The 26,524-nt window shown below is 32.0% G+C and overlaps 3 protein-coding genes across 3 annotated transcripts; 1 reads left to right on the forward strand and 2 right to left on the reverse strand.

Annotated features, from left to right (window-relative positions):
• On the reverse strand, positions 1–1,620 carry LOC143045573 (intracellular phospholipase A2-like). The gene has a single exon (XM_076218174.1). It carries the CDS (start codon positions 1,476–1,478, stop codon positions 489–491), a length of 990 nt encoding a protein of 329 aa, XP_076074289.1. The 5' UTR covers positions 1,479–1,620; the 3' UTR covers positions 1–488.
• Positions 1,621–1,935: 315 nt separating this feature from the next.
• LOC143045574 (intraflagellar transport protein 27 homolog) lies at positions 1,936–9,559 on the forward strand. The gene is made up of 7 exons (XM_076218175.1): positions 1,936–2,081; positions 5,166–5,245; positions 5,996–6,055; positions 6,876–6,935; positions 7,845–7,962; positions 8,916–9,025; positions 9,384–9,559. The coding sequence occupies exons 1-7, from the start codon at positions 2,045–2,047 to the stop codon at positions 9,480–9,482; spliced, it is 564 nt and encodes a 187-aa protein (XP_076074290.1). The 5' UTR covers positions 1,936–2,044; the 3' UTR covers positions 9,483–9,559.
• A 6,606-nt stretch (positions 9,560–16,165) lies between these two features.
• LOC143046821 (uncharacterized) lies at positions 16,166–24,979 on the reverse strand. The gene is made up of 6 exons (XM_076219881.1): positions 24,941–24,979; positions 19,050–19,368; positions 18,549–18,710; positions 17,986–18,051; positions 17,433–17,500; positions 16,166–16,310 (listed from the first exon to the last, which is right to left on the reverse strand). Exons 1-6 carry the CDS (start codon positions 24,977–24,979, stop codon positions 16,233–16,235), a joined length of 732 nt encoding a protein of 243 aa, XP_076075996.1. The 3' UTR covers positions 16,166–16,232.
• Between the last annotated feature and the right edge of the window lie 1,545 nt (positions 24,980–26,524).

A 26,524-nucleotide genomic window follows, 5' to 3' on the forward strand; every position in this document is an offset into this window, starting at 1 on the left:
TGACCCCTTGTGGAAGTCTTCAGATAATAAAAGCTGCCACAAACAAATCTAATGAAGCAAAGTGAAACTGTGAAAGATTATTTTTTAATCAGTTTGAGTTTTTCACAACTAAAACTTATAAATTTTCTTATATATACGTGTACAATGAACATTGTATATATCATGTATAAGATTCACCTAAATCATGTAAATAAAGTTAAAAAAAATGTTAAACCTGTTTAAGGGACAAATCTACATGTACATGATGTATGAAAATTTCTGTTACAACAAATCATGCTAATACTGTACCATTTGCTGTACACGTACATTGTATGTACAAGTATAACTATAATTTTAATGAATTTAAACTTGATGTTTGTTGTGATAAACAAACCATCATCACAAAAGAAACTAAGAACTACATATGTAATTGTTTAATACACTTACACTTTACTTACTTTAAGTCTTATATATACACACCAAATACATGTACACAAAAAAGGTCTTTTCTAATTTTCTACTTTTAACAATAAATAACATTTCAAAATTTGTGGAAGTGGTAATGTTTCAATGTTTTGTCCAAAATATTTTCCTTTACAACTTTCACTGACTGCTGTTCTCAATATCCTTCGACATATTTGTTTTAGCGATGGTGCATTTCTTGTAAAATCATCAAGATAGCCTATAGCCGCAGCATTTCTTCCTGTGGCATCATGTAATGAATGTTTTACACATCGTATAAGCCACATTGGAACTCCTGCTAAAAGAATCAATCTCATCATCTCAAAATCTTTATATTTAGAAGCCCAGAATAAAGGACTGTTTTGGTATGAGGACACTACTCTAGGTCCATCTAAATTACTTCCATTTAGCACAAGTGCTTTAGTAATGTGAGATGTCACCTTGTACATCATGGCAGTAATGAGGGGTGTGTAGTTATATCGGTCTGTGATATTTACACTAGCACCATTGACTATTAAATATTCCACAAGATCTGGCATTTGCTGTCTAGCAGCCACCCATAGTGCTGTATGTCCAAAATTATCTTGCGCATCAATATCAGCTCCTGCATTCACCAGGGATATAACTCCTTCAGTAAAATGCATCCTACATGCTGTAATTAAAGGAGGTTCTCTTCTGTTTAATTCATCCTTACTGACGGTGTTCAAACAAGTTTTACCTCTCCTTTCAGAATGTCGCATTAACAAATTAAAGATATCAAAATGTCGCTTATAAAGGGACAGTGACAAAACCGTTGCCCCTTTCACTAGAATATTGAAATCAGCATCTGGGTGAGACAACAATATATTCCTTACATTTTGTGCATTGCCAGAAATAACTGCCATGTAGAGATCAAAGAAAATATGTGACTGATTATAAAAGTTTATAGCCTGGAATGACCCAGTCACTAAAATACCTTCATTTTTCATGTTATCAGCTGATTTTGGCTGGAATGTACTATAGTCTTCCCGAGACACACGTTCAACTCGACTTAACATTGTCGCTGTATTGAGATCTATTGACAATTCTTTGATAGCACTATTTCATGAACATCAGTTTATAGTTTATAGTAACTTTTTTTTACAATTGTGATTACATCAATACATTACGCATGAAGCTTACGTCACTACTGCACTACACTGAAATGTGATCTTCTATCATAATCCCTACCCGGGTTTCATATTTCAATCAATTCTGGGTTCGTGTTTCAATAATCGATAAATTTGGTGAATATGTGATTGTCCGTGCAAACCTTTCCATGAAATCGATGCATACATCAATTTTTTAATAGGATAATTTCATAATTTCATTCAAAAACAGGATATACGTTTTTGCTGTGCGGTTAATCAAACTAAACAAGGTGACCAAACCCACAAATTAGTTGCAGAGTATTTTGATGTTGATTTCCGGTTAATGCTTGTGAAGAACAAGCTTTGTGATTGGTGAACTGAGGACATATGATCCAATTAAAAAGTCCAATACAAACTATTCGTACATTCCTTGCCATTTACCAAAACATTGAACTTTTAGTATTTTGATAACATTATTACCATCAAAATACACCATGCCAACTTGTTTAAGAGCAAAATGTATAATCGTTGGTAAGTTGAGAGTCCACCATTTTTGCAAAAAAGTATAATTTCAATACAACAATGCCCTTATTTTACTTTTAAAGATATATAATTTCTACATGTCATATGTCAGACTGTCAGATAAAAAATGTATGTACCAGGTCATGTCATGATGTCCATGAAGATGTACTGACTAAGTATGGTCTACAAGCTATCGACACATTTTATGGACTGTACGAATGCGGCTGTAGTCCTTTTGTCCATATAGTTAATTTCAGCCTTAATAGTCGGTTTGATGATAGTCTGACTAAATAATGGAGCATATCATAGCTAGTCAAGTAATGGAACATCTAAAAAAAAACAATATTTTATATGATTTACTACATGGTTTCCGATCAAAACGCTCTTGCAAGAGACAACAATATTAACATACAAACTGATGTCGTTGTGATGGACTTTGCTTAAGCTTTTGACAAAGTCCCTCACAAAAGGTTACTTTACAAATTAAAATACTTAAACCTTAACCTTAAAGTTTCATCCCAAAAAATCAAATATCGGGCATACATGTCATTAGTCAGACCTAAGCTTTAGTACAGCTTTTGCGTCTGGGACCCTCACACCAAAAATCAAATCAACCAAATTGAGATGGTCCAACTAAGAGCTGCTCGCTACACATGTAATAGATATCCATGATATCACAATACCAGCTCTGTCTCAAATATGCTTGATCACCTACCGCAGCCTACATTAGAATTGAGACGTATACAAACAAGACTAGTGGTATTCTATAAGATCATACACCAATACATAGCAATCTACCCTAAAGATCCTCTCTCTCGTTAAATCAGACAGTAGAACAAGACATAAACATACCAACCACTTTAAACAAATTCAAACAAATAAAGATTCTTACAAGTTTTCATTTTATCCACATACAATAGTACAATGGAACTTACTTCCTACATCCTTTGTACAACAGTCAACGGCTTCAAAGAGCAGATATCTATATCTACTCTTTCACAAATATTCTAAAAACTGCATAACATGTACATAGTTTTACCAAGAAATATACATAGGATAACAATCCACAAAAAAAAATAATTAATAATTAAATCACTGTTATATTTTTACTTTATTTATTTTTTTTTCTAAGCACCAATGCAATGTAACGTAATATTACTGCAAATTTATTTCTTTTTAATTGTAAATAAGCCACGCATGCAACGGCACGTAATAGTCCAAGTTGTGACTGAGTGCGGAAATATGAAGATAGATAGATAGATAGACTTTCGTTTTAAGTAGCAATACACAGTTAGAAGTTTAGTTTCGCATTATGGCTAATTTGCTATGGTGATTTTTTTAAATATGAAAGTTTTTGTGCAACATGTGCAATAAAATTGATTTTTAGATAATTGAAGAATAATATAGCCTTCTTAGTGGGTTCATGTGAACATTTAGAATGTTTTTAGCATGTTTTATAGGCCATTTATCTGTTTGACAGTCCGTATTTTCCTATCCGTACCACCCATAGGTCCCTAAATTATTGTAGTGTTTATCAACAAAGATTTTGCGCTTGATCTTTTCAATTCAATTTAATGTAAAAACGAGCAGAAATGCATATGATTTTTTTTGGACCATTTAATAGATATATAAACTTATGTTTTCAGGAAAGGTATCACTGTAATTGATTGAAATTTTCCTTTGGACCAAATTTTGGAGACTTTTGTGACATGTTCAACCCCCTTTTTTGCTATATTTTGTATCAAAGAAATGCAGATTGTTGCCATGGTTACACCCAAAAGGGATTATATTTCACCATTATGACCATTATAAATCAAATCTATGGAAGATTCTCTTTCTATAAATATATAAATGCATAACACAAATATTAAACCTTATGTGTTAAACAGGAGGGGAAAGAGGGTGTTTAAAATTTATGAGTGTCAATTTTAAGTTTTTTCCTAACTGTGTATTGCTACCTTAGTCAGAATAATTATGATGTCTTGTAAGCATAATGGTGGTCACTTTGTTTACTTGTTTGAGGAAATTGGTTAATATTAGTATTACTTAAAGTTCTGTTACTCTTCCCGAGACTGGTCATGTAATTATTCTTGTTGGGACTTCCTGCTTCTTGCACGTGCCCGACATACGTCTTGGCTTGGCTTGTTGTCCCTAGGAACTATAATTATGACGTCACTCACCAGGTTCAGGGCAGTCTACACTTACGATTTGAAATGAGCAGATGCTCATATCGTTTGGCTTTAAATATGGAACCTTTATTTAAACAACTGGTAGACTAGCTGCCACTGTATATTTTATTCAGTATTCTTTTATGTAATTGTATGTTCAACCATAATGTATGTCTTTAAAACCAACCAAGATGGCCAACATGGCTAAAAATAGTACATAGGGTAAAATGCAGTTTTTGGATCATATCTCTGAAACCAAAGCATTTAGAGCAAATCTGCTGTACATAAAATTGTTATGAGGTTAAGATCTATCTGCCCTGAAATTTTCGCACCAATTGGGCAACTTGTTGTTGGGTTGCTGCCCCTGAATTGGTAATTTTAAGAAAATTTTGCAGCTTTTGGTTATTTTATTAAATATTTTTATAGCTAGAGATAAACTGTAACAGCAATAATGTACAGCAAAGAAAGAACTACAAATAAGTCAACATGACAAAAGTGGGCAATTGACCCCATAAGGAGTTATTGCCCTTTATAGTAAATTTTTTACAATTTTCATAAATTTTATAAATTTTTTTACAAAATATTTTCCACTGTCACATTCTGGGCTATTTTCATTATTGTCAAAGATAATTGTTAGCAGCAAGATTAAAGTAAAGTTAGATCTACAAACACATCACCAACACCAAAACACAATTTTGTCATGAATCCATCTGTGTCCTTTGTTTAACATGTCTAATATGCACATAAACCAAGGTGAGCAACACAGGCTCTTTAGAGCCTCTTGTTAAACAAACTCATCCTGTGGATTCGTTCCTTTAGATAGTTAACTTGTAACTGGTATATAAATAGTACATAGATGAAACTGAGCACAAGTTTTAAATATTTATCAATTTGACAAATATCTCATACACATAATTTTTTTCAGGTGATTCTTCTGTAGGAAAGAGCTCCATATGCCAAGTTTTTCACAGCGATGGATCACACTTTCCTAAGAATTACACAGTAGTAAGTTTATAATTTATTAGGCTGGAACTTGTCCAGTAAATTAATTTAAAATTTCATGCATTATCCAAAATATAAACACATTAATCAATACAAATCACTTCAGTTGTAGCAAATTAGAAAATCTGTCATTTTGTAGTTTTACCAAAATTTCAAACATTACTAAATGGAAAAATGAAATAAAAAAATGGGGTCACCATTCATTTACACTCACAATCTGCCTAGTAATGGAAATGAAATAGAACATTTGCTTGTCAACTCTGCAAATTTTTCCTACTGAATAGAAGTTGAGGTGACCATATTTCCATACCAATCCTTTGTACACTAGTCATGACAGTATACATACATTTATATGGATAATTAAAAATGATATATAATTTATCTTGTTTACGACAAAGAAAATCACCAGATTATCAATAAGCATAAATTTACAAATGTGGTATGAAAAGAAATACATAAATCTATGACATCATGTTATGAATAAATTCAATTTTGATATAAACGTATATAAATGATACTAAATAATTTTTTGAAGTTTAAAATGTCCAAAATATACAAATACAATTAGTTGATTATTTGATGATTCTTTCCAATTGTCAAACATCCATATCACAGAGAGACAAAAAAAAGAGGAGTAAAACATTAAATTGGACATAAAAAAGGGCGAGAATCTAAGGTCAGTCTTGCCTGTTGGTGGGTAATTTGAAATTTTCAATGAGTATGTAAGTTCAATTTGAAATCTTTTATTTTCAGACAACTGGTGTAGAACTAATGGTGAAACATGTCAATATACCAGATACCAAAGATACAGTTGTAAGTTATATTCTTATCTATTATTAACAAAATAATAAATTTTACATGTATTGTTATCTATTTAGAACTTCATGTGTAATCCTACACATTTAAACAACTGTGAACAATTTTTTTTATATAATAACAAATAAGTTTATGCATCCTTTAAATCAACAACAGCATATTAAGCACATGCCTTGAACAATCATTGTGTAAAAGTTTCATGAGAAGTATATATTAAAAGCATATTTAATTTATCAAGAGACATGATTTCGCCTCTCTCACCATGCTCACTAAAAACTCTGGAACATTTTTTTTTTAAATTCAAAAATTTTTGTGATGCTTTTATCATGTTTATTAGATACACGCAAAGAATTCAAAAGGATATGTTTTAGCAAAAGTAAAAAAAATCACATCTTACATTTTTGTAGCATTATTTATAAAAGTATGCAGCATTTTCTGAAATTGAAATAATTGTGTTTATTATTCAACAATCCCAATGATGAACACCTTAAAAACAACTCAATTTACACAAAACAAGAGCTAGTTTACATGGACCCTACACATCACATGTGTAAAATTTGGTGAGGATTTTTAGGCAAGCATGATTAAGTAAAACAAAACATGCATTGATGAACATAAACTATAAACCATGTTATGTTAGAATCGTACTATAACCACCTTAGTCCATCTATTTTAATAATGGAACAAACTAGTATCGAATGTAATAATAGCTACTTCTATTAAGATACTTGGCAACTAAACACAATCAAATATTAGTATACAGATTGTGTATGATTTATATAATAATATATGTATTTATATGTTCATTTTTGTGCAGGAACTCTTCATGAATGATTCTGCTGGAAAAGAAATATTTTCTGATTTAGTACAGAAATTTGTAAGTACATGTGTATATATATGTTATGAGTGAGAAAAATTCCTAACAGTAATTGTAATTTTACAGAAGTTAATTTTTATAGTGGGAGTCAAGTGAATGAAAGAAGATAAAAGGTAATAATCATTGAGATGTCAACCCAACAACACAATCAATACATCTAAAGGTGGTCACATGGCCTTTTATAAAATATATTGTTGGCAAAAACCAGGAATAATGAGTTCTGAATTAACAACCTCAGTTACTTACATGTGTATTTGGGAAACAAACAATGAGAAAAACATTGCAGAATTCAGATTTTGCCAAGTTACTGAAACCCATTGTGATGTGTCAGTGATGCTTTCACCATCATAACCATTCTATAAACCTGTAAGTCAGCACATTTCTAGGTCATCTGAATGTCCCTCACATGCATGTGATGCTAGACTGACTGGTTAAATTGTGCATGTACATGTATGGTTAGCTCATTTCTAAAAATACTGGTGAATTTATAATATTGCAACTTTATAGTTCTTTGATTTAGTTTCGTTCAGAAATGTTTTTGCATCATATATAACATGTACAGATGTATCAATTTTATTATGCAGAAACAAGTATTTTCTTTAAGGTGGGATATCCATTGGATTAAACAATGGAATAACACAGTGCTCAAACAGTGCAAGATTAGTCTTGTTATAAAGGTTTAACTGATGTAAACAAATTTTACATATACAATCAGTTCAATTGTGGGGCTATTATTTTAAACATTTTGTGTTTGTCTGATGGATTTGTATGACAAATCATATTTTTCTTATTCAATAAAATAATTTATCATGGGAGATAACTCAGATGATTTAATGGTAAAAATTATCTTTTTTGTTTAAATAGAATGTGAATGATTGTTAATACAGCTTTATTCTTGATATTTTTCAGTGGGATCACCCTAATGTTATCATGGTTGTATATGATGTCACTAGTGAAACTTCATTTTCTAGTTGTGCAAAGTGGTTAGAAAGGGTACGGTCACAAAAACCAGATGTACATCTACCAGGTATATGATACGATATGATTGCATTGGTATAAGCCTAGCATGACTAGATTATATATTTGATTTACTCTCCTTTTAAATTTTCAAGTTTAAGCATAGTAAAATACATAACTGATTTATTTAAAACAGCAAAATTTTGTACAACAGTAATTTAACAGTAAAATGGTGTTATGAAATACTCTTGTACATGCATTTTTTAAGACACTATTTAAACTTACAAATCTTTCTGGAAGTTTTGGTTTTTGTTTGAAAGTTAAAGGAGTAGGTCCGGTAAGACCCCTTTTTGGCCCCAAAATATAACAGTTTTACAAAATTGTTAAAATGTAAACTTTTAGTTATTTATTTGACAGTTGAATGCGTCTGCCACATAAATATGAGCTGTTTTTGACTATGCAATGCACATATATCGGTTTGTAGCGCCATTAAGTCATGCTAAATTACTGAAATCTTCAAAATTCTAGCATTTTAGTTAAATTTTAGACGGTTTCCGTGTAAAACGAAAGTGGCCGCATTCGTGTTCATCCTTAATATTGAAATGTAAGTTGTATTTTATGATATTACATAACATATATAAAGGTTGTGGATGAACACGGATGCGGCCACTTTCATTTTTGACAAAAACCATCTGTAAAGTGACATTTTTCAGCATATTTGGTAGATTTTTCATATTTGAGCTGGAATCGGGTCGTTTTTAATGACTAAATCAGTTAAAATCTTTCACATAAACTAATTGAATCAAGTGAAATAGACACTTAAGTGTTTAAAAAGTGGTCAAAATCTTTCGTCAGATGAAACTGAAATTTGAGGCCAAAATGAGTCCTTACCGGACCTTCTCCTTTGCAGCTTTAAAAAAGGACTTGTTGGAATAAACTTTTGTTCATAGATCACAGATCAACAGAATTGGAATGGAAATAAAATGTAAAGTATAAAACGTTTTGTTTATTTTTCTTTTACAGGTGTGTTAGTAGCAAACAAAATAGATTTAGATCAGAGAAGATTAATAAGTCCTAAAGCTGGTCAGGAATTTGCAAACTCAAATGGTCTCAAATATTTTGAATGCTCAGCAGTAAGTATTAGAGACTTTTAAATGTAAAATTAAACAAGGGGTTTTAACAAAAATATCTACTTTCTCTCTTTATCAAGCAAGCTGTTTTGATTTCTTCTTTTTTAGTCCTCAACCCTCCCCTAACCTAGGACTGAGATGTGACAGCACAGCATAAGAACAAACTATAAAAATAAGTTGTAATAGGCTCAACTCAAAAGCTTTTCATTGTTGATTTCTAGTTTTTCGTAAAATTGTTGTTCCTTATGCTTTTTACAATTAATGATCTATTATTCTTATTGTTGGGAAAAGCTTCCAATAATCCATTTCTAAGTGCATGGGAATATGTAAATAATTATGTTGTGTTTTTTTGTTATTGTAGAAAGAAATGCAGAATGTGGATGGTTCATTTTACTACCTGGCTAATGAATTCTACAAACTATACCAGGAGAAGATAGAGACATTTAAAACACTCACATGATCATCAGAAACATTCTAATTAATTTATTACATTCCGTCCAACTTCTGTTATTATGTAGTAAAATACATTCACTACAATTCATAGTTTTCATTACTGTTGCCTCATTGACCAGTGAGTGTGTGTCCATTTCGTCTGCACTTATATGCTGTATGATATATCAAGATTTCATTTTTTTTTTTTTTTTTTTTTTTTACATAAATATGGCTGTTAGTTTTCTCGTTTGAATTGTTTTACATTGTCTTATCGGGGCCTTTTATAGCTGACTATGCGGTATGGGCTTTACTCATTGTTGAAGGCCGTACGGTGACCTATAGTTGTTAATGTCTGTGTCATTTTGGTCTTTTGTGGATAGTTGTCTCATTGGCAATCATACCACATCTTCTTTTTTATATCAACTGCTTTAGAAACTTTTATGCACTGCCTTAAATTCCCTAAAAAAACAAAGGTCTCTCATATTTTGTGAAATGGATAAAAATTGTTGGAAAATTAAACTTTGATAGTGTTTGTTCAAAATTCTAGAATCTGCTTGTGCTAGAATTTCAATAGTCCTTAACATTAAATTATGATATGCTATTCAAATTGATTCTCCTTGACAAAAATTGATTTTGTAATAATTTGGGGGTAATATTTATCACAAATCTTTATGCCCCCGCTGTAGCGTAGTGGGCATTAAGATTTTACACTTGTTATGAAACTTATACTAAATCCTTACTACAACAAAACACAGATCCAGTTTGAATTTTGAAGGTGTCACTTATACTGTTCTAGAGTTATGCCCCTTTACATATGGAATAAAATGCTGAGTTTTTGTTTCTGTTCTCTTAATTTTATAAGTTTGATGGATCTTATACACAATGCTTATTACTACAAAACACAGATCTAGTTTGAAATTATTATTTTGGAGGGGGGATTTTTACTGTTCTAGAGTTATGCCTCTTTAGTATCTGTTCTGTAACTTTAGTTTGCCTCAGCCAAATGTTATGAAACTTATACTGAATGCTTGCTACAACAAAACACATGAATTCAAATAAAATTGAAATATATATAGATGTAATAAGCTTTTCCAAATTACTTCTTGATGTCAATTTTAAAAAGGATGAATTTTAGTTGTTGTGAGGAAAATAATCACAAATTTTGAGAAACATCTTTTATGTGTGAGGATTTCAATAAAAAATGATATGTAAGTACAATATGAATTCCAAATTGATCCCTGATGTCAAAATTGTGGTAAAAACTTGAATAGTTGATAAAAAATGATAATCTATAAAAAAAAAAAAAATTAAAAAAAATGTCTGTTTTTTCAAAGATTTCAATTAAAAGTATTATTTTTGAAGCTAAAATGAATCCCTATTTTAAAAAATATTCTTGCTTGAATTTTGACAAAACTTTGCTGTCCTCAAAATTTATGAAAAATTGGCATCCCATGAACATGAATTGCTTTGACTGCTGATCAATATCTGTGCCTCACACAAAAATATGCAAGTGGGTCCTTTGTTGACATATTAGTTTTCTTGTTATCTATCCAAATGAAGTAAGAATGGTTTATGAAGTATCTTAAATAAAAGATAATAGTAATCATAAAAACATTGAGAACTATTTGATAGGAAAAGTAAAATAGATGGTTCTACTAACTAGTATTGTGAATTCCACATTGTGTACTTATGTATACATATTGTGATTAAATTTATTTCAAAGCCACACAATTCAAGAATACAGTTAGTAGTTAAGACAAATTATTACCAAGAAAGCTTCTCAGATCAAAGTTATCATCTTATTAACTGGAAAGCTTCAATTTCATTAGATTTCTTTTTTTTTCAAGGGGTATTATTCCAGAAAGTAAGAATTCAAAGAAGACATGTTAATTGTGAATTTGAAATGTATTTCATGGTTGAAAACAATGCTTAATATATTGCCCAATGCCAATTATGATAAAATCATCTGTCACTTCTAATATGCTGATGATTAATTTCTTAATGTTCTTTCCTTTTTGCCTTTTTTTTGTACTGAACATGCATTAAACATTTGCCACTAGATGTTAGAAAAACAAAAATCAATCAATAAGTCTTTCCTGAATATTACTAAAAATTTGCAGACAAACAAAATATCAATTTCCTAAACTGCTAGATGACATGTTGAAAAATAAACTTTTCCTATAAGTGTTCTATTACCATTATTGATTTCAAATATATGTAAACTTCCATCAATTTTATGTTTTCACATATATTTGCAATGTTTTAGACCCTAGCATATTTTCATTTATCATGTTAACTATGTATGCCCAGCGAGAATTGAAACAAATCTGACATGTTCATAACATTTATTCTACTGTTTTGTTACTGCTCCTTCACACCTTTGTACAATGACTGAAAATAGTCTCAAACAATCCCAATGCAATATTTTAATGCTCCTGCTTTTTAGTGCAGATCTGAAAGAGGGATGAAAGATACCAGAAGGATAGTCAAACTCGTAGATTGAAAATAAACTGACAAAGACATGGGCTAAAAAAAAAGGCAAACAGACAAATAATAGTACAGAAGACACAACATAGAAAACTAATGACTAAGCAACACGAACCCCATCAAAAACTGGGGGTGATCTCAGATGCTTCTGAAGGATAAGCAGACCCTGCTCCACATGTGGCACCTGTCATGTCGCTTATTTTATTACAAATCCGGTAAATAGTCTAACTCAGTAGGTCACATTCGTGAAGAGGGAAGGGTATTGTAGTTACGACAGAAGGAACATATCCGATATCATCTGTGAAAGGGTTATTCAATAACGGTCAATTAACTCGTGATGAAGTCCGCAAAATTTACATAGGGATGATTTCAACTTCACCATTTGGAACTCTTGGTTAAATAGCCTCCTTGTAAGTCAAGGGAATCATGATAGGAAATACAGGCCCTGGAATATCGTATCAATTGGGAGATATATACTCAATTTGCAGGTGCTGCTGAAATGTTGCTACATAGAAATGGAAAGTTCACAATTGAGAAGCTGAAATCATCTCTTTTGTCGTAAAGTTTTGTTTTCAACTGACCCTCATTGTCAATTCTTAGATGTAAATCAAGATATGAGGCAGACTTAACTGTATCAGTAGTATCCTTGATCTCTAGTTCAATGGAATAGATTCGTACAACATAGTCTCCAAATTTTGTATTAGTGAGAGAACATCATCTATATAGCGGAACGTAAAGTTAAAGGACATTGCTGACTTCTTATCTTTCTTCCTAAGAAGTTCATTTCTAAAGTCAGCCTCAAAATAATAAAGAAACAAGTCGGCAAGAAGATATGCTCAATTGGTTCCCAAAGGAATTCTGACAGTCTGTTGAAAAACACGTCCCCAAAATGTAACAAATATGTTATCATCCTGATTTTATCAATCTATAATGGAGAATTTTAGGTTGAGTTTGTATTTTTTCAGTTAGAATAACAGCTTACAGAACTTGTGACTCAATCAAGACGTAGCAATCATTCCACTTAAGCTTGTTGCCATCTTCAATATTAAGCCTGGAACCTCAGTTTTAAGATTTTTTAACACCAATAACTTCATAAATCTTTTATTGAATTATATGAAACTTGGACAGAAAATTTTATATGATCAATATGCTTAATTTCTCATACAGTAAATTAGCATTAAGATACAGTCTTAGGTTAAAGTTTTTAAAAACCCCAAAAAGGTTGTCAAAATTTCATGGAAGACATGCATAGAAGATTTCTAATGCCATTTAAAATTGTATCCATAGAGAAATTTTACTCTTAAATAGGATAATGTCTAATACAAAATAATGATTTTTTTTTCATTATTGTCTCTCGTGCAAAACATTACAATTCAGTGACTGAGATGGCATAATCTATTTGTGTAAAGCTTTATACTTCAGCAGGTAGAAGTCTTGGAGGTTTCATACTTTGAATGTAGATTCCGTATGTTTAGAAGTTTTCGTCTGTTCTATGTCAATTGTCCTTGACCTCTTTTTCTTGGTTCAGTGAATGCGTGTAAATATCAATATTTTTTTTGTCATGTAGAGTACGCACTTATATAGTCCGAGATTACTCTGACGTCCAACGGCTGTTTTGGCAGACAAGCTGGGGCCGTGGGACGTCAGAGCTTGTCCCATATCAAAAAGTGGATATTTGCCCACCCAAAATAGATGCGCTGCTTCGTCGCTTCTGGTGCCGACTGACGGCCTTGGAATTATATAAATCGGGCCTCAATCTGTTCATTTTTCATTTATCTCTTCATTTATGTAAGTTTCACCTACCTGCCAACCTTTATTTTCTCATCATTAGACAGTTTTCACAGTGACTCAGTGACGAGTCATTCTACTTGCAATAATAGATGTAAGAAGATGTGGTATGAGTGCCATCAGAGCTCTGTCGTCCCACGGCCCCAGCTTGTCTGGCAAAACAGCCGTTGGACGTCAGAGTAATCTCGGACTAGCACTTATAATGAGTAATATAATAACTACATTTAATTTGGTGTATGGGACCCTTGCAAAGTCTTGTCCGTCAAACATGATTCACCGAACCTTAATCTCATTTCATGGACAAGTCAGTATCTTGGATACTTTTGGATACTTTTAGCAAAAGGTTCATTTTATTTTGTGTACAAATGATTGTTAGGTTAACCTGTAGATCTTGCAGGTTTTATCTGACATTAACCTAATTTTCATAGTTCATCGGTCGATGTTGAGTGTACACGTTTTTGTCTTTTTATCAGATACTATAAGAAATAGGTCGCCTATATATATATATAATGTATGAAATGATGGCATGGTATACATGTTGTCCATCAGTGTTTGGCTGAACTAGACCTCAATTTTTGGTTCATTGGTCAATGTTTAGTTTTGTAATTATGTCTGTTTATCAGCTACATAAAGCGATAGGCTACTACATTTGGGGAATGGTTAATTGTAATGTCTGTCTGTCTGGTAGGAAGTAAAATCACAAGAATACTGAACTCCGACGGAAATAAAACGGTAAGTTCATAGTCAAATGGCAAAATCAAAAGCTCAAACACATCAAACGAATGGATAACAACTTACATATTCCTGACTTGGTATAGGCATTTTCTTATGCAGAAAATGATGGATTTGAACCTGGTTTTATAGATAGCTGAGCCTTTCATTTGTATATCAGTCGCATCATCTGCGTTTTATCTGACGTTTATTTCATTTAAACAAGTGCATACTGGTGACTTACTGGTAGAAATTTGCATTTTGTTTTGGTTGACTGATGTGGCAGAATTTAAGATTGAGATTTTTTTCTGGTGTACATGTCTGTCTGGCAGGGGTCTTCTGACCTTGACCTTATTTTCATTGAGTTCATTGAGTCTTGATAAGGATGTCATGGTGCGGTCTGTTTCTCGTACTATAAGCATTATGTCAACTTTATTCTGTGCGTAGAATGATTGCTGGGTGTACATGCATTTCCTGCGGTGTTTATCTGCCATTGACAAATTTTCTTCGATAATATGTATTTTTATGTATGTACATGTAGTAAAACTTAATATTTATGAGTAATCACCCTAAACTCAATAAAATGTAAAGCAGGCGACACTTTCAGCGTGTGCACTCGTATGCGATAATGATATTGCATTTTAGTTATGCTGACTGAAGATTGAAGTTTAGGAATTAAGGTACTGGTTGGGATGGGTATTTGTATCATAAAAATATATCTAGTTTCATAAAAATATATCTAGTTTCATAATAGTATATTTAGTTTCATAAAAATAGATCTAGTTTCATAATAGTATATTTAGTTTCATAAAAATGTATTTCAGGAAAAAGGTTCTAGGGGCATACTTTCCAAATGACTTTTTCCCATATCTAATGTAAATAAACACCCTAAGGAGTTTATTATCCTTCTACCATCATTTTGATCACTCTTGTCGCGGATTTCATACTTAAACACTAATTACCGGGTATGTGCGTTGTTGGGAGCCTGTTTCAGCCTTACACCCAACAAATAATTATTGCTTACCTTTATTTAATGCTGTATTGGTTTAATAACTAGTTGTACAAAGTCAAGAATATGACAGTTGTTGTCCATTCATTGGATGTGTTTGAGCTGTTGATTGTGTCATTTGATTAGAGACTTTCGGAGTTCAGTATTTTTGTGATTTTACTTTATACTACTGTTTTTAATGCCATGATACTTATTGCAAGTAGAATGGACGTTTTTACCGATACACTGCTGCGTCAGCATGCAATGCATCCCATTAACTGGTAGTTTGTTAGTAGAGGTTTGACAAAGGTTTAGTTAGGGGACAACCATTTGATATTCAGGGCTGGAGGGGGCAAAGTATTTTTTGCGGATTAACTATTTGATTACATCTGTTGCTGTTTATTGTATTTTGTATTGCTGACTATTCATTTTCATCCTTACGTCTGTATTTTCATTCATTTCCAATACCAAATCAATAGGTTAAAATAATATTTTTATTTAGATTTATACGTCTTATCTGGTTGCAGGGATAAAAGTCAATGTGACATCAACCAACGATTAAAACAATAAAGCCACAAAATGTGTTAATTTGTCAATATATGGTCTTTAATTTGGTTGAAAGTGTCCGTGGGTGACAGGATAAACCAATAAATAACGACAACGTGAAAACCAAACTAGCTTAGAATATGATAACATTCAGGATGGGAAAACATATTGTAAAACTAAAACAAAACACATTTTTAAATTTGTTATCGTACTGATTTTTTTATTTCAGCATTTGCTACAGATGACATATTTTTAGTCTTATTTTCCTTTCTTCAATCGCAGTATCCTGTCTCTTACTCTCTTCCAAAAATTCCCTTTTCCGTTTGGCTTGTTTTTCTGTAATTTGAAAAAAATCTAATTTAATATACAATTGAATGCATATGAAACATTTGTTCACATACTATCGAAAAAGTCTCTTCTGTTATTGATTAGTTTTAGTATATGATTTGGTTTATATAAAGGCAACAGTAGTATACCGCTGTTCAAAACTCATAAATCTATGGACAAAAAACAAAATCGGGGTAACAAACTAAAACTGAGGGAAACGCATTAAATATTACAGGAGAACAACGACACAACATTAAAATGTAACACACACAGCAACGGACTAAGCATTAGACAAATTCCGATGAGAATAACCAATATAACATTAAAACCTTAGTATTGCAATGGAAACGGAAACAATATTTAAATTATTGCCATTAGAAAATATAATATTATCTTCTTTTCTATATATAAACAGTACAAATTAGGACTAAAACTAGTCAAATATATAGCAAACAGCCACATGTTCTTATGGCATAGAATCTCTTTTTTTTAATTTGGTTTTATATATTAGTATATCTTTAAATAGTTTTTTTTAAATAAGGAGATTTTTCTGTAATATTTTGAATTATTCCCACTAATTAACTGTGACACAATAGACGACACGCAACATTGTATCTTCAACTTTTGTATTAGGTTTTGGACTTTCAGATATTATGGATTACAGCATCCCTGTAACTACATTAATTTTCGATGCCTTTCTGGTGCAGAAACATTGAAACCTTAAATATTCATATCAATAGAATATCACAGGGACTTTTTAGTATAGACTGTATTTAAATATCACACAGGACATAAGAGATACGGGTTTGAAATTTAGCAGCAAATATATATATATATATATATAAACTACGGTGATGGGTGTATTCTATAAAGGTAGAATAATTGTACAAAAAGAAGCATAAAACAATGACCATTCATTTTCAATATAATCTTTAATATTTCATTAGCTTTTTTCATGTCTTAATCTTTTGTATTTAAAATTGACCTTTTAAATTGTCAATACTCAACAAAAATGTAGGTAGTGCAAGTTATATTCATTTAGTCAGATAGAAACATTTTGCCATTGAGCTGTGAACGTATAATTGTACGTATAATTGTACTGGTCAAAACTTGAATTTTATTGACACTAACCTTCCCTTCATTTCTTCTTAGTGCATGATATTTCTGAAATGCTGTCCTGTCGAATGTAAGGTCACAATCTGAAATATAAGAAACCCTTTGAAATTTGTGAATGATTGTTGATATCACCAATAAACGTCTTTTTTTTTGTTTGTTATGTATGATCACATGATTGTGTTCTTTCTCATTGACATAACTCCACATTATCTATTATTCATAAAGCATTATTGCGAGAAGTGATAAAGATGACCCTATTTCTATAATGCCCCAGTAAACCGTTTTAGTGTGTGATTTCAGAAAGGCTAGTTAATAGAAAACAAAAAAATATAGACAACAATAAACGAATCATGATATACAACACATTACTACACTACACTATCATCACTTACAAAAGCTGTTTTTTTAGCTGTATTCTGCCTATGGTTACGCGCTTCTTTTGACAATATTATACAATTACTGTCTTTTGATGAGGTATATTTGTAGTTTTATTGACTTTTAAAAACTGATATTCACTGACATTATTGATCATGTAATTTCATTTGTAAGTACTAAATTTAAACTTAACCTTTAGAATTCAATTCGTTCCAATCATCTTTACAAGTTCCTCGGCATGATCTGCAAGTTCTGGTTGCTGAAAATATTAAACAAAATTATGCGGTGTTACGTTATTTTAACAAAGCTTAGACAATCTGTACACTTCGTCAAAATGATCAAACTTTATGAACGATACGTGTTAAATTCATTAGAAAAAAATAATCTTAAGGTCAAATTTGATTTATTGACAATCCTACAGTATCTCCGTATTCTTATTAATAGTTATTGTTGTATATTATTTCGTATAGATTCATTATGAAGTAACCAATTTATTTTCTATTTTCGGGGAAAGGAATGGTAGGAGGATTTAAAAAAAACTTAAATAAACGAAAATGAATCTTGACCCAAACATTTGTTGAAAATAGTTAAATCTTTCCGCGCCATGATTAAACAAAGCGTTTTGTGCAGAGAAAATCCCCTTTACCCTCCCACATCAGAATATTCGACGGTGTTATCTTGTAAGTAACTTTTGATGAATTATGGCTTACATCTATGCAACCTTCATGCATCAATATCTATTACTAAATGTTTTACCTCTACAAGTTGATCTGCATTCTTTGCAGTTTTCCATTGGTACAAACTTATGCTTCACGCCACATGCCTCTATCCTATCCCTATATGACTTTCTGGCTGCCTTCATTTGTTCTCTCAACTCTTCAAGTGTCTCACGTTTCACAATGTCGTCATCAGTTGTCACTTAAACACAAACAAATTGCAATGAGATGCTAAGAATTTCAAAAATAATTTTAAACACGTATCTAAAATAATGATAGTATAATACCGTTATTCGTGAAGGCATTGTTAATCTAATGATATCAACGTCTAATTTTTCTCTTAAATGAAATGTTATATTTGTTGGATTTGGTCTTTATTTAAAACATTTTCCTGCTACATTGTTTTTCAAAACTTAATTTGCATGTGCATACAAAGTAAGGATACTCATTTCTATTCGCAAAGGGTACTGTCATTTATGTTTTTCCAAACTCTAGTACTGTCATATGTTTCAATATCCAAACAGTTTTAAACAACTATTACCTTCCTCCTCTTCGTCGTCTCTCTTTTCGATTTCTGATGGGTTATCAATATTTTCATCATTCTCCTCTTCTAAAGATTCGTCATCAGATCTTTCCTCTCTTTCCATTTCATCAATGTTTTCATCGCTTTCCTCGTCGATAAATTCGTCTTCCGATCTTTCATCTTTATCATTCAGGTCATCCTCATCAGTGAATTCTTCCTCTCGTTCTGATATGTCATGGACGTTATCATTGCTGTCTTCGTCAAGGTTACCAAAGTCATCTTGACATTTACCAGCCACAAGGATGGCAATGAAAAACAGGACTACCCGTGTTGTTTTCTACAATTGTCAAATCAAGTTGAATTGACCATTGTACGGTAGATAAATGATAAAATGTTTGAATTTTTGAATCACGTTAATTATCGACGCCAAAATTGTTATATTCATGTAATGTTAAATTTTTAGCGTGTATTTAAAAAAATATCAATTTCTATACTATTAAACGAGAAGACCTCATTTTGTGTGTCGCTTCTCTTCCTTCCACAATATATTAATCATCATGCCTCTGTGTCCTATAGGTAACATGCATAGTCGCATTTGTCATCCATTCTTATGATTATTGAGATTGAGTTATTTTGGGAGAAAAAGACAAAAGGGTGTCCGGATATTGATTCCGTCATCAGACTGACTTTTGGCCATAGATAGGTTTTCCGGTTTTAAACATGCACAACTACATCCAATCGTATGATTGATAACAAAAATGAAAATTAAATAAGCCAATCAGAGCGTTCTCCATATTATGGTTTTTGGATCGCAAGAACCACAACTATTATACCTCCTTAGAGAGGACAATTATTTTTCGCGTTTATCTACATGTAAGCTACGATTATAATACTATGATATATAGAGACTTTCTGTATAATTCTGTCTACTGTTTTCTTTGAAATGACTATTTAAGGGGTCTTACCAGTTGCATATATATTGAAATAAGTAAAACATGTGGAAAAAAGAATGTGTCCATAGCACACGGATGCAACATCGGCACTATCATTTTCTATGTTCAGTGGACGGTGAAATTGAGTAACATCTCTAATTTGGCATTCAAAATTAGAAAGATTATATCATAGGGAACATAATTATTTACTAAGTTTCGAGTTGAATGAACTTCAACTTCATCAAAAACTACCTCGACCAAAAAGTTAAACCTGAAGCCGGACAGACGAACGGATGGTACGAACGATCGAACGAACGGTCGCATTTCTTTGAAATGACTATTTAAGGGGTCATACCAGTTGCATATATATTGAAATAAGTAAAACATGTGGGGAAAAAATGTGTCCATAGCACACGGATGCAACATCGGCACTATCATTTTCTATGTTCAGTGGACGGTGAAATTGAGTAACATCTCTAATTTGGCATTCAAAATTAGAAAGATTATATCATAGGGAACATAATTATTTACTAAGTTTCGAGTTGATTGAACTTCAACTTCATCAAAAACTACCTCGACCAAAAAGTTAAACCTGAAGCCGGACAGACGGGCGGACGGTACGAACGAACGAACGAACGAACGAACGGTCGCACAGACTAGGAAACATAATGGCATTAAATGGAGCATAAAAATTTATTGTTGAAAGTGAAAGTAGTGATTTGGCCAAAATGAAAGTATGGTGGAGACTTGAGGGAGGCAGGACTTTTTCGGGACGTCAGGATCGGGTGTTTTTAAGCTCGGGATTTCGGGGTTTATCCTTTAGTGATCCGGGAATATTTTTTTTCGAATTTCGGGATGTCGGGATATGAATGTCTTTAAATTCGGCACCTCGGGATTTCATGTTTTTAAGCCCGGGATTTCGGGATGAGGACCCCTCCGATCCGTGACCCCTCAAATTAGCCTTCGTCATTTATACAAGATTCAAATCCTCCCATTGGCATGTTAATAGGGCTCTGAAAAGAAAAAAAAAAGTACTGATGGACTGTCCTAGAAGCATATTTATTTTTGTTAGAATAATAATGGTCTATAAGCAGTTACATTTTATTTATGTTTGAAGCGGTGCAAATTTTTAATTTGATAATTTGATTTGACTTTTACAAAGAAAATGCATTGTAGTAAAGGGGTAGAATAATTGTGGTTTGAGGCCAGAGACATGAACATAATTGAATTTAACAGAAAGGAAACAGATAACGGACTTAGGAACAAAAGTGAGGGGGCTTTTGATACCTTTTATGAAATTCTCCAGACATAATATCTTTTACAAAAATTCACCCTACAACAGTTTACAACTGTGTATGCCCGCGATTTCGCGGGTGTGATCTAGTAGAATGTTTAATTTTGCAGTTTGTTCCACTGCCAATTCTACCTATGAAACAATGTTCAAAAACATAACGTTTGACATTATATGACATGTTCTATAAACTGTTGTCTTTAAATTTGTCAATCCATAAAAATTATGAAAATGTTGTGCCTGTTATGGTATATAGAGGTATAAAATTCTGAGATAAGTACCGGTGGTCTTTTCAGTCACTTGGCCGGCTACAGTAGTTTATCGATTTTCAATATCATAATTCGATATGAAAGAGACAAATCAAGATAACAAACAAAAACTGAGTGAATCGCATGAACTCCAAAAAGGGTGCATTCGTAAGCGTCGACATGGTAAATATAAAAAAGCAGATGTGATATGATTGCCAATGAGGCAACTCTCCACAAGAAACCAAATGACACAGAACTTAACAACTATAGGTCACTGTATGGCCTTCAACAATGAGCCAATCCCATACCGTCCCCGAAATGAAAAATGTAAAACAATTCAAACGAGAAAACAGACAGCCTAATATATGTACAAACAAGAATGTGTCCATAGTACACGGATGCCCCACTCGCACTATCATTTTCTATGTTCAGTGGACCGTGAAATTGGGTAAAAACTTTAATTTGGAATAAAAATTAGAAATATCATATGGAACATGTGTGCTAAGTTTCAAGTTGATGTAACTTTAACTTCATCAAAAACTACCTTGACCAAAAACTTTAACCTGAATTTCGCACTATCATTTTTTTATGTTCAGTGGACCATGAAATTGGGGTCAAAACTATAATTTGGCATTAAAATTAGAAAGATCATATCATGGGGAACATGTGTACTAAGTTTGAAGTTGATTGGACTTCAACTTCATCAAAAACTACCTTGACCAAAAACTTTAACCTGAAGCGAACGGACGCACAGACGGACGAACGAACGAACGGACGCACAGACCAGAAAACATAATGCCCCTCTACTATCGTAGGTGGGGCATAAATATGAACGAAAAACAAATATGCAACACATGAACAAACGACAACCACTGAATTACAGACTCATGACTTGGGACAGGCACATACATACATAATGTGGCGGGGTTAAACATGTTAGTGGGAATCCAAACATGTAATTCTTGCATCATCCGAAATAGGAGTTTACACTCTCAAAATTTCACAACTAAGACTAGAATATAATCGGCAAAATTACGGATCTGACGACTTAACTGGTACCTAAAGATCTAAAACCACGAAAACGTCGTTTGATAATAAATATCAACTATTTAGTTAACCAATTCGTGATGCTGACCATAACACCTATTTGTTGATTTCAGTAGCTTTTCTCCATTAATCTGTTGAAGAAGTGTTTGTTTAAAGATCATACCCTGGTAATGAAGTCAGAATAGCGTCAACATGCATGAGCGTAACATAATAACTGGGATATGAAAACGCCATAAGAGGGATAAGAGTATATAGAACTGCTACGAATAAGGAAAGTTGGCAATAAGAATTTTGCTGGATGCTTTTTCGTTTTGTCTTTGAGAAGGTTCTGAATTACATCTGCTTCAGATGAATATAATGACACTGTCAATAGAAAGATAGATTTTAATCAATACACTTGGATACATGTAGCAATATCTTACAGGTATATTGATAGGGAAGACTATTTGACCCGGAACGTAGAGCTTGAACAAACTTTGTAGGATTAGATCAACTACAAATGAAAATACCAGAAAGGTAACCATATACGATAACTCTTACAAGTTTATAATTACCTTGTTGGAACAAAACAGAATGTTCAGAAACTCATGAAATGTTTCAATAATAATGCATTCGCAAACTAAATAAGTCACAAACAATAATTACATGTCTTGATATTGGGCAGTAATATTACAGTGATAACCGCAATACTTATATAATAGTTTTGAATACGCAATACAAGCTTTCATTCATCAGTTTTAAGATTTTGATTGTAAATCAATTGAACTATAGGGCATTCAAAACGCTTAAAAGTGTTAATATGATTAATTTTAACTTTAAAATGTTTTTAATAATTATAACTCAAGTTCATCAAAATAATACGAATAAAAAAATAAAACTTACCATTATGCTTCGAATAAAATACAATATGTTACAAGTGGAAAATTGTATCAAATATCAACCGTTCTGTGAAATATTATGTTACTTTTTAATTACTTTACCACACCAACATCAAAATTTATGGATTTGTTTTTAGATTTGAAGACTGAACACTTTTCTTTAGAATAGAAATTCTGAAGATGCAGATTCCAAATAAATTTAAAGGAACTATATGCAATCCCATTTTATAAGAAGCAGGACAGAAAAAAAAAAGAAATCAATTAATATTTAAAAAACAAAACCCGAATGTATTGGAACAACCACCACCAATCTATCACGTCTGCTTTTTTGTGGTACAAAACTGAATATTTTAACATTCTTATTATGACTATATATTATTTTTTTTCCTTTTTGCTAAAATAGACTTATATAAATGATACAAATAAAATAAAATACGTTAGCTCTGTTCTAGATAGATTACAATTTGTTATCATATGAAAAGGTAATACATTTAAACAGAGAGCGAAATTCATCACCAAGCTATTAAGTTTGGAGTCAATAACAGAAACACTCTTGACTATCATTGCCAAAACAAAACCCCATCCAATATCAATTGATAGACTGTGATTGCCTTTCCTAACCTTTCTTTCTGTTTCTAATTCTCGTATTAAAATTGTTTTTCAGATAATTTATGTTTACAGAATAGCTTATTCAGTGTCCTAAATCTATTTTTGAATATATTAATGCTGTATATTTTGCTTCAAAATATTACTTTATGAAGATGCATCAAGCTATCCTGCATATAATTTTGTACGCAAGACTGCGACTTTGACGCTCGAATAAAAAAATATAGACGTAACGTTAGATACTTCACAGTTCAAATTGTTTTTGTGTTAATCATATATTACTATCACTACATGAATTTTATATATGTAATGTACATTTCAATCACTCAGGCTTAAAATACAGGATAAGATAATTCGGTAAGGTTTCTATTAACTTGTGTTTGACCTAAAATTGGCCATTTTGACCAAGTTTTATTGGAAATGTATACAATTTATTTACAAAAAGCTTTAGATGATGATGCAATTTGGTGTCCGATGGACAGTCGTCTCATTAGCAATCTTTCAGCATCGTGTTATTTTTATTTTGAGTTGATATTTTTAGCTATAATTTACAAAAAGTATACATTTTGATAATATTAATATTACTCATTTCAATTTTTCTTAAATGTCCTGTACCAAGTCAGGAAAATGGCAGTTGTTATCTTATAGTTGGTTTCTGTGTGTGTTGCATTGTCGTATGTTTTTGTTACACTTGAGTGTTTCTGTTGTTTCGTTATTTTCCTCTTCTGGTTGATATGTTTTCCTCGGTTTTAGTTTGAGACCAGGATTTGTATTTTCTCAATCGATTTATGCCTTTCGAACAGTGGTATACTTCTGTTGCCTTTATTTCCCATAAGCATGATTGGTTTTACTATTTTATCAAAACGAACATTTTGATCTTTTTCAGACAGATTGTTCATGCACTTACACCATACATTTGTTTTGATGACTTTATCGGTTGTGTCATTTTTTTATTTGAAAAATTTACAGATCTTGAAAAAAAAAATACCCACATAATTTTTATATTTCAAACAATAACCGACCACAACAATTTTAATTTATGCGGAAGAAACATTTATGTCTTTAGTTAGTTATAATGAGCTATAATAATATACTATTGACTTTTTGGATTTTTTTGACAATTTGGACATCAAATAGTTATCAAAGGTAATAATTTCATACGCCAGACGCCCGTTTCGTCTTCATCAGACTCATCCGTGACGTGCAGATCACAATAGTTAGAAAGCCAAACAAGTATAAAGTTTCAAGAGCATTGAGAACCCAAAATTCCAAAACGTTATGCCAATTACGGCTAAGAATATCTATGCCTGGGGTAAGAAAATCCTTAGTATTTCAAAACACTATCATCTGCATTCGGAAGAACAATAATTCAAAGCCTTAATTCAGCACATTTTCAATTTCCTCGAGTATACAAATCAAGCTATTCATATTTAAACTAAAAATAAATTGAAAGAAAATAAACTAGAGGCTATACAGAATAGTGTCGCTCAACTGTATTTTTGTGGTTCTCCAACAATGAACACTCACCAACACTGTAGATTACTACAATAGAATTCAAGACTAAGATATCTTGCTAATCATATCTTACTGATAATTTGTACTCTGTTCAGCTTCTCTCTATCTTCAATAATATTCGTACAAATCGTCATTAGACTGAAAAACCCCGATCTGTTGACCTTTTTTGGAGATAATTTCCGCTACTACAAATCTTATCCACCAAAATGTTTTTCTTCACAAAACAAATACTTGTCAAAGGTACCAGGCTTATGATTTGATGCGCCAGACGCGCGATTCGTCTACATAAGACTAATCAGTGACGCTCAGATCAAAATAGTTAGAAAGCCAAATAAGTGGAAAGTTGAAGAGCATGGATGACCCAAAATTCGAAATAACTGTGCTAAATACGACGAAGGTAATACATGCCTGGGATAAGAACATCTTTAGTTTTTTTTTAAATATTTCATACCTTTGCAAACAATTAATTTATAAAAATGACTATGTATTTGATACTCATGTCAACACCGAAGTGCTGACTACTGGTCTGGTAATGTCCTCGTGGTCGAAACGTCCACCAACAGTGGCATCGACCCAGTGATATAAAAAAATCCATCATTCAGTTGAAATAAATACCTCACATAAAGAGTTGACTGCCACGACAACTCCGGTCATGTTGACATATTAATAGCTTGTGTCCTGCTGATCAATTTTGTCTTTTAAAGTTTCTATATATCTAAATGTATTATAGTTTTCAAGATAAAAGGCAAAAATGGCATTAACTTCTATTACATCTTATCTTACTGACCATTTTGCTTTATTAATTTCTATCTATCAATTATAGTGTTCAACACAAAAGACAAAAACGCATATTTAAACATTGTCATTTAATTACAACCATGCCCATAAATAGTCAACGGACGATTATAGCAACATGAAGGTATTTGTAGATCCTGTTTTGCTGAGTTGTCGTTCTGTTAGGATAATAATTCATTTA

The sequence above is a fragment of the Mytilus galloprovincialis genome, chromosome 9 (assembly GCF_965363235.1).
Source record: "Mytilus galloprovincialis chromosome 9, xbMytGall1.hap1.1, whole genome shotgun sequence".
NCBI classification, from domain to species: domain Eukaryota; kingdom Metazoa; phylum Mollusca; class Bivalvia; order Mytilida; family Mytilidae; genus Mytilus; species Mytilus galloprovincialis.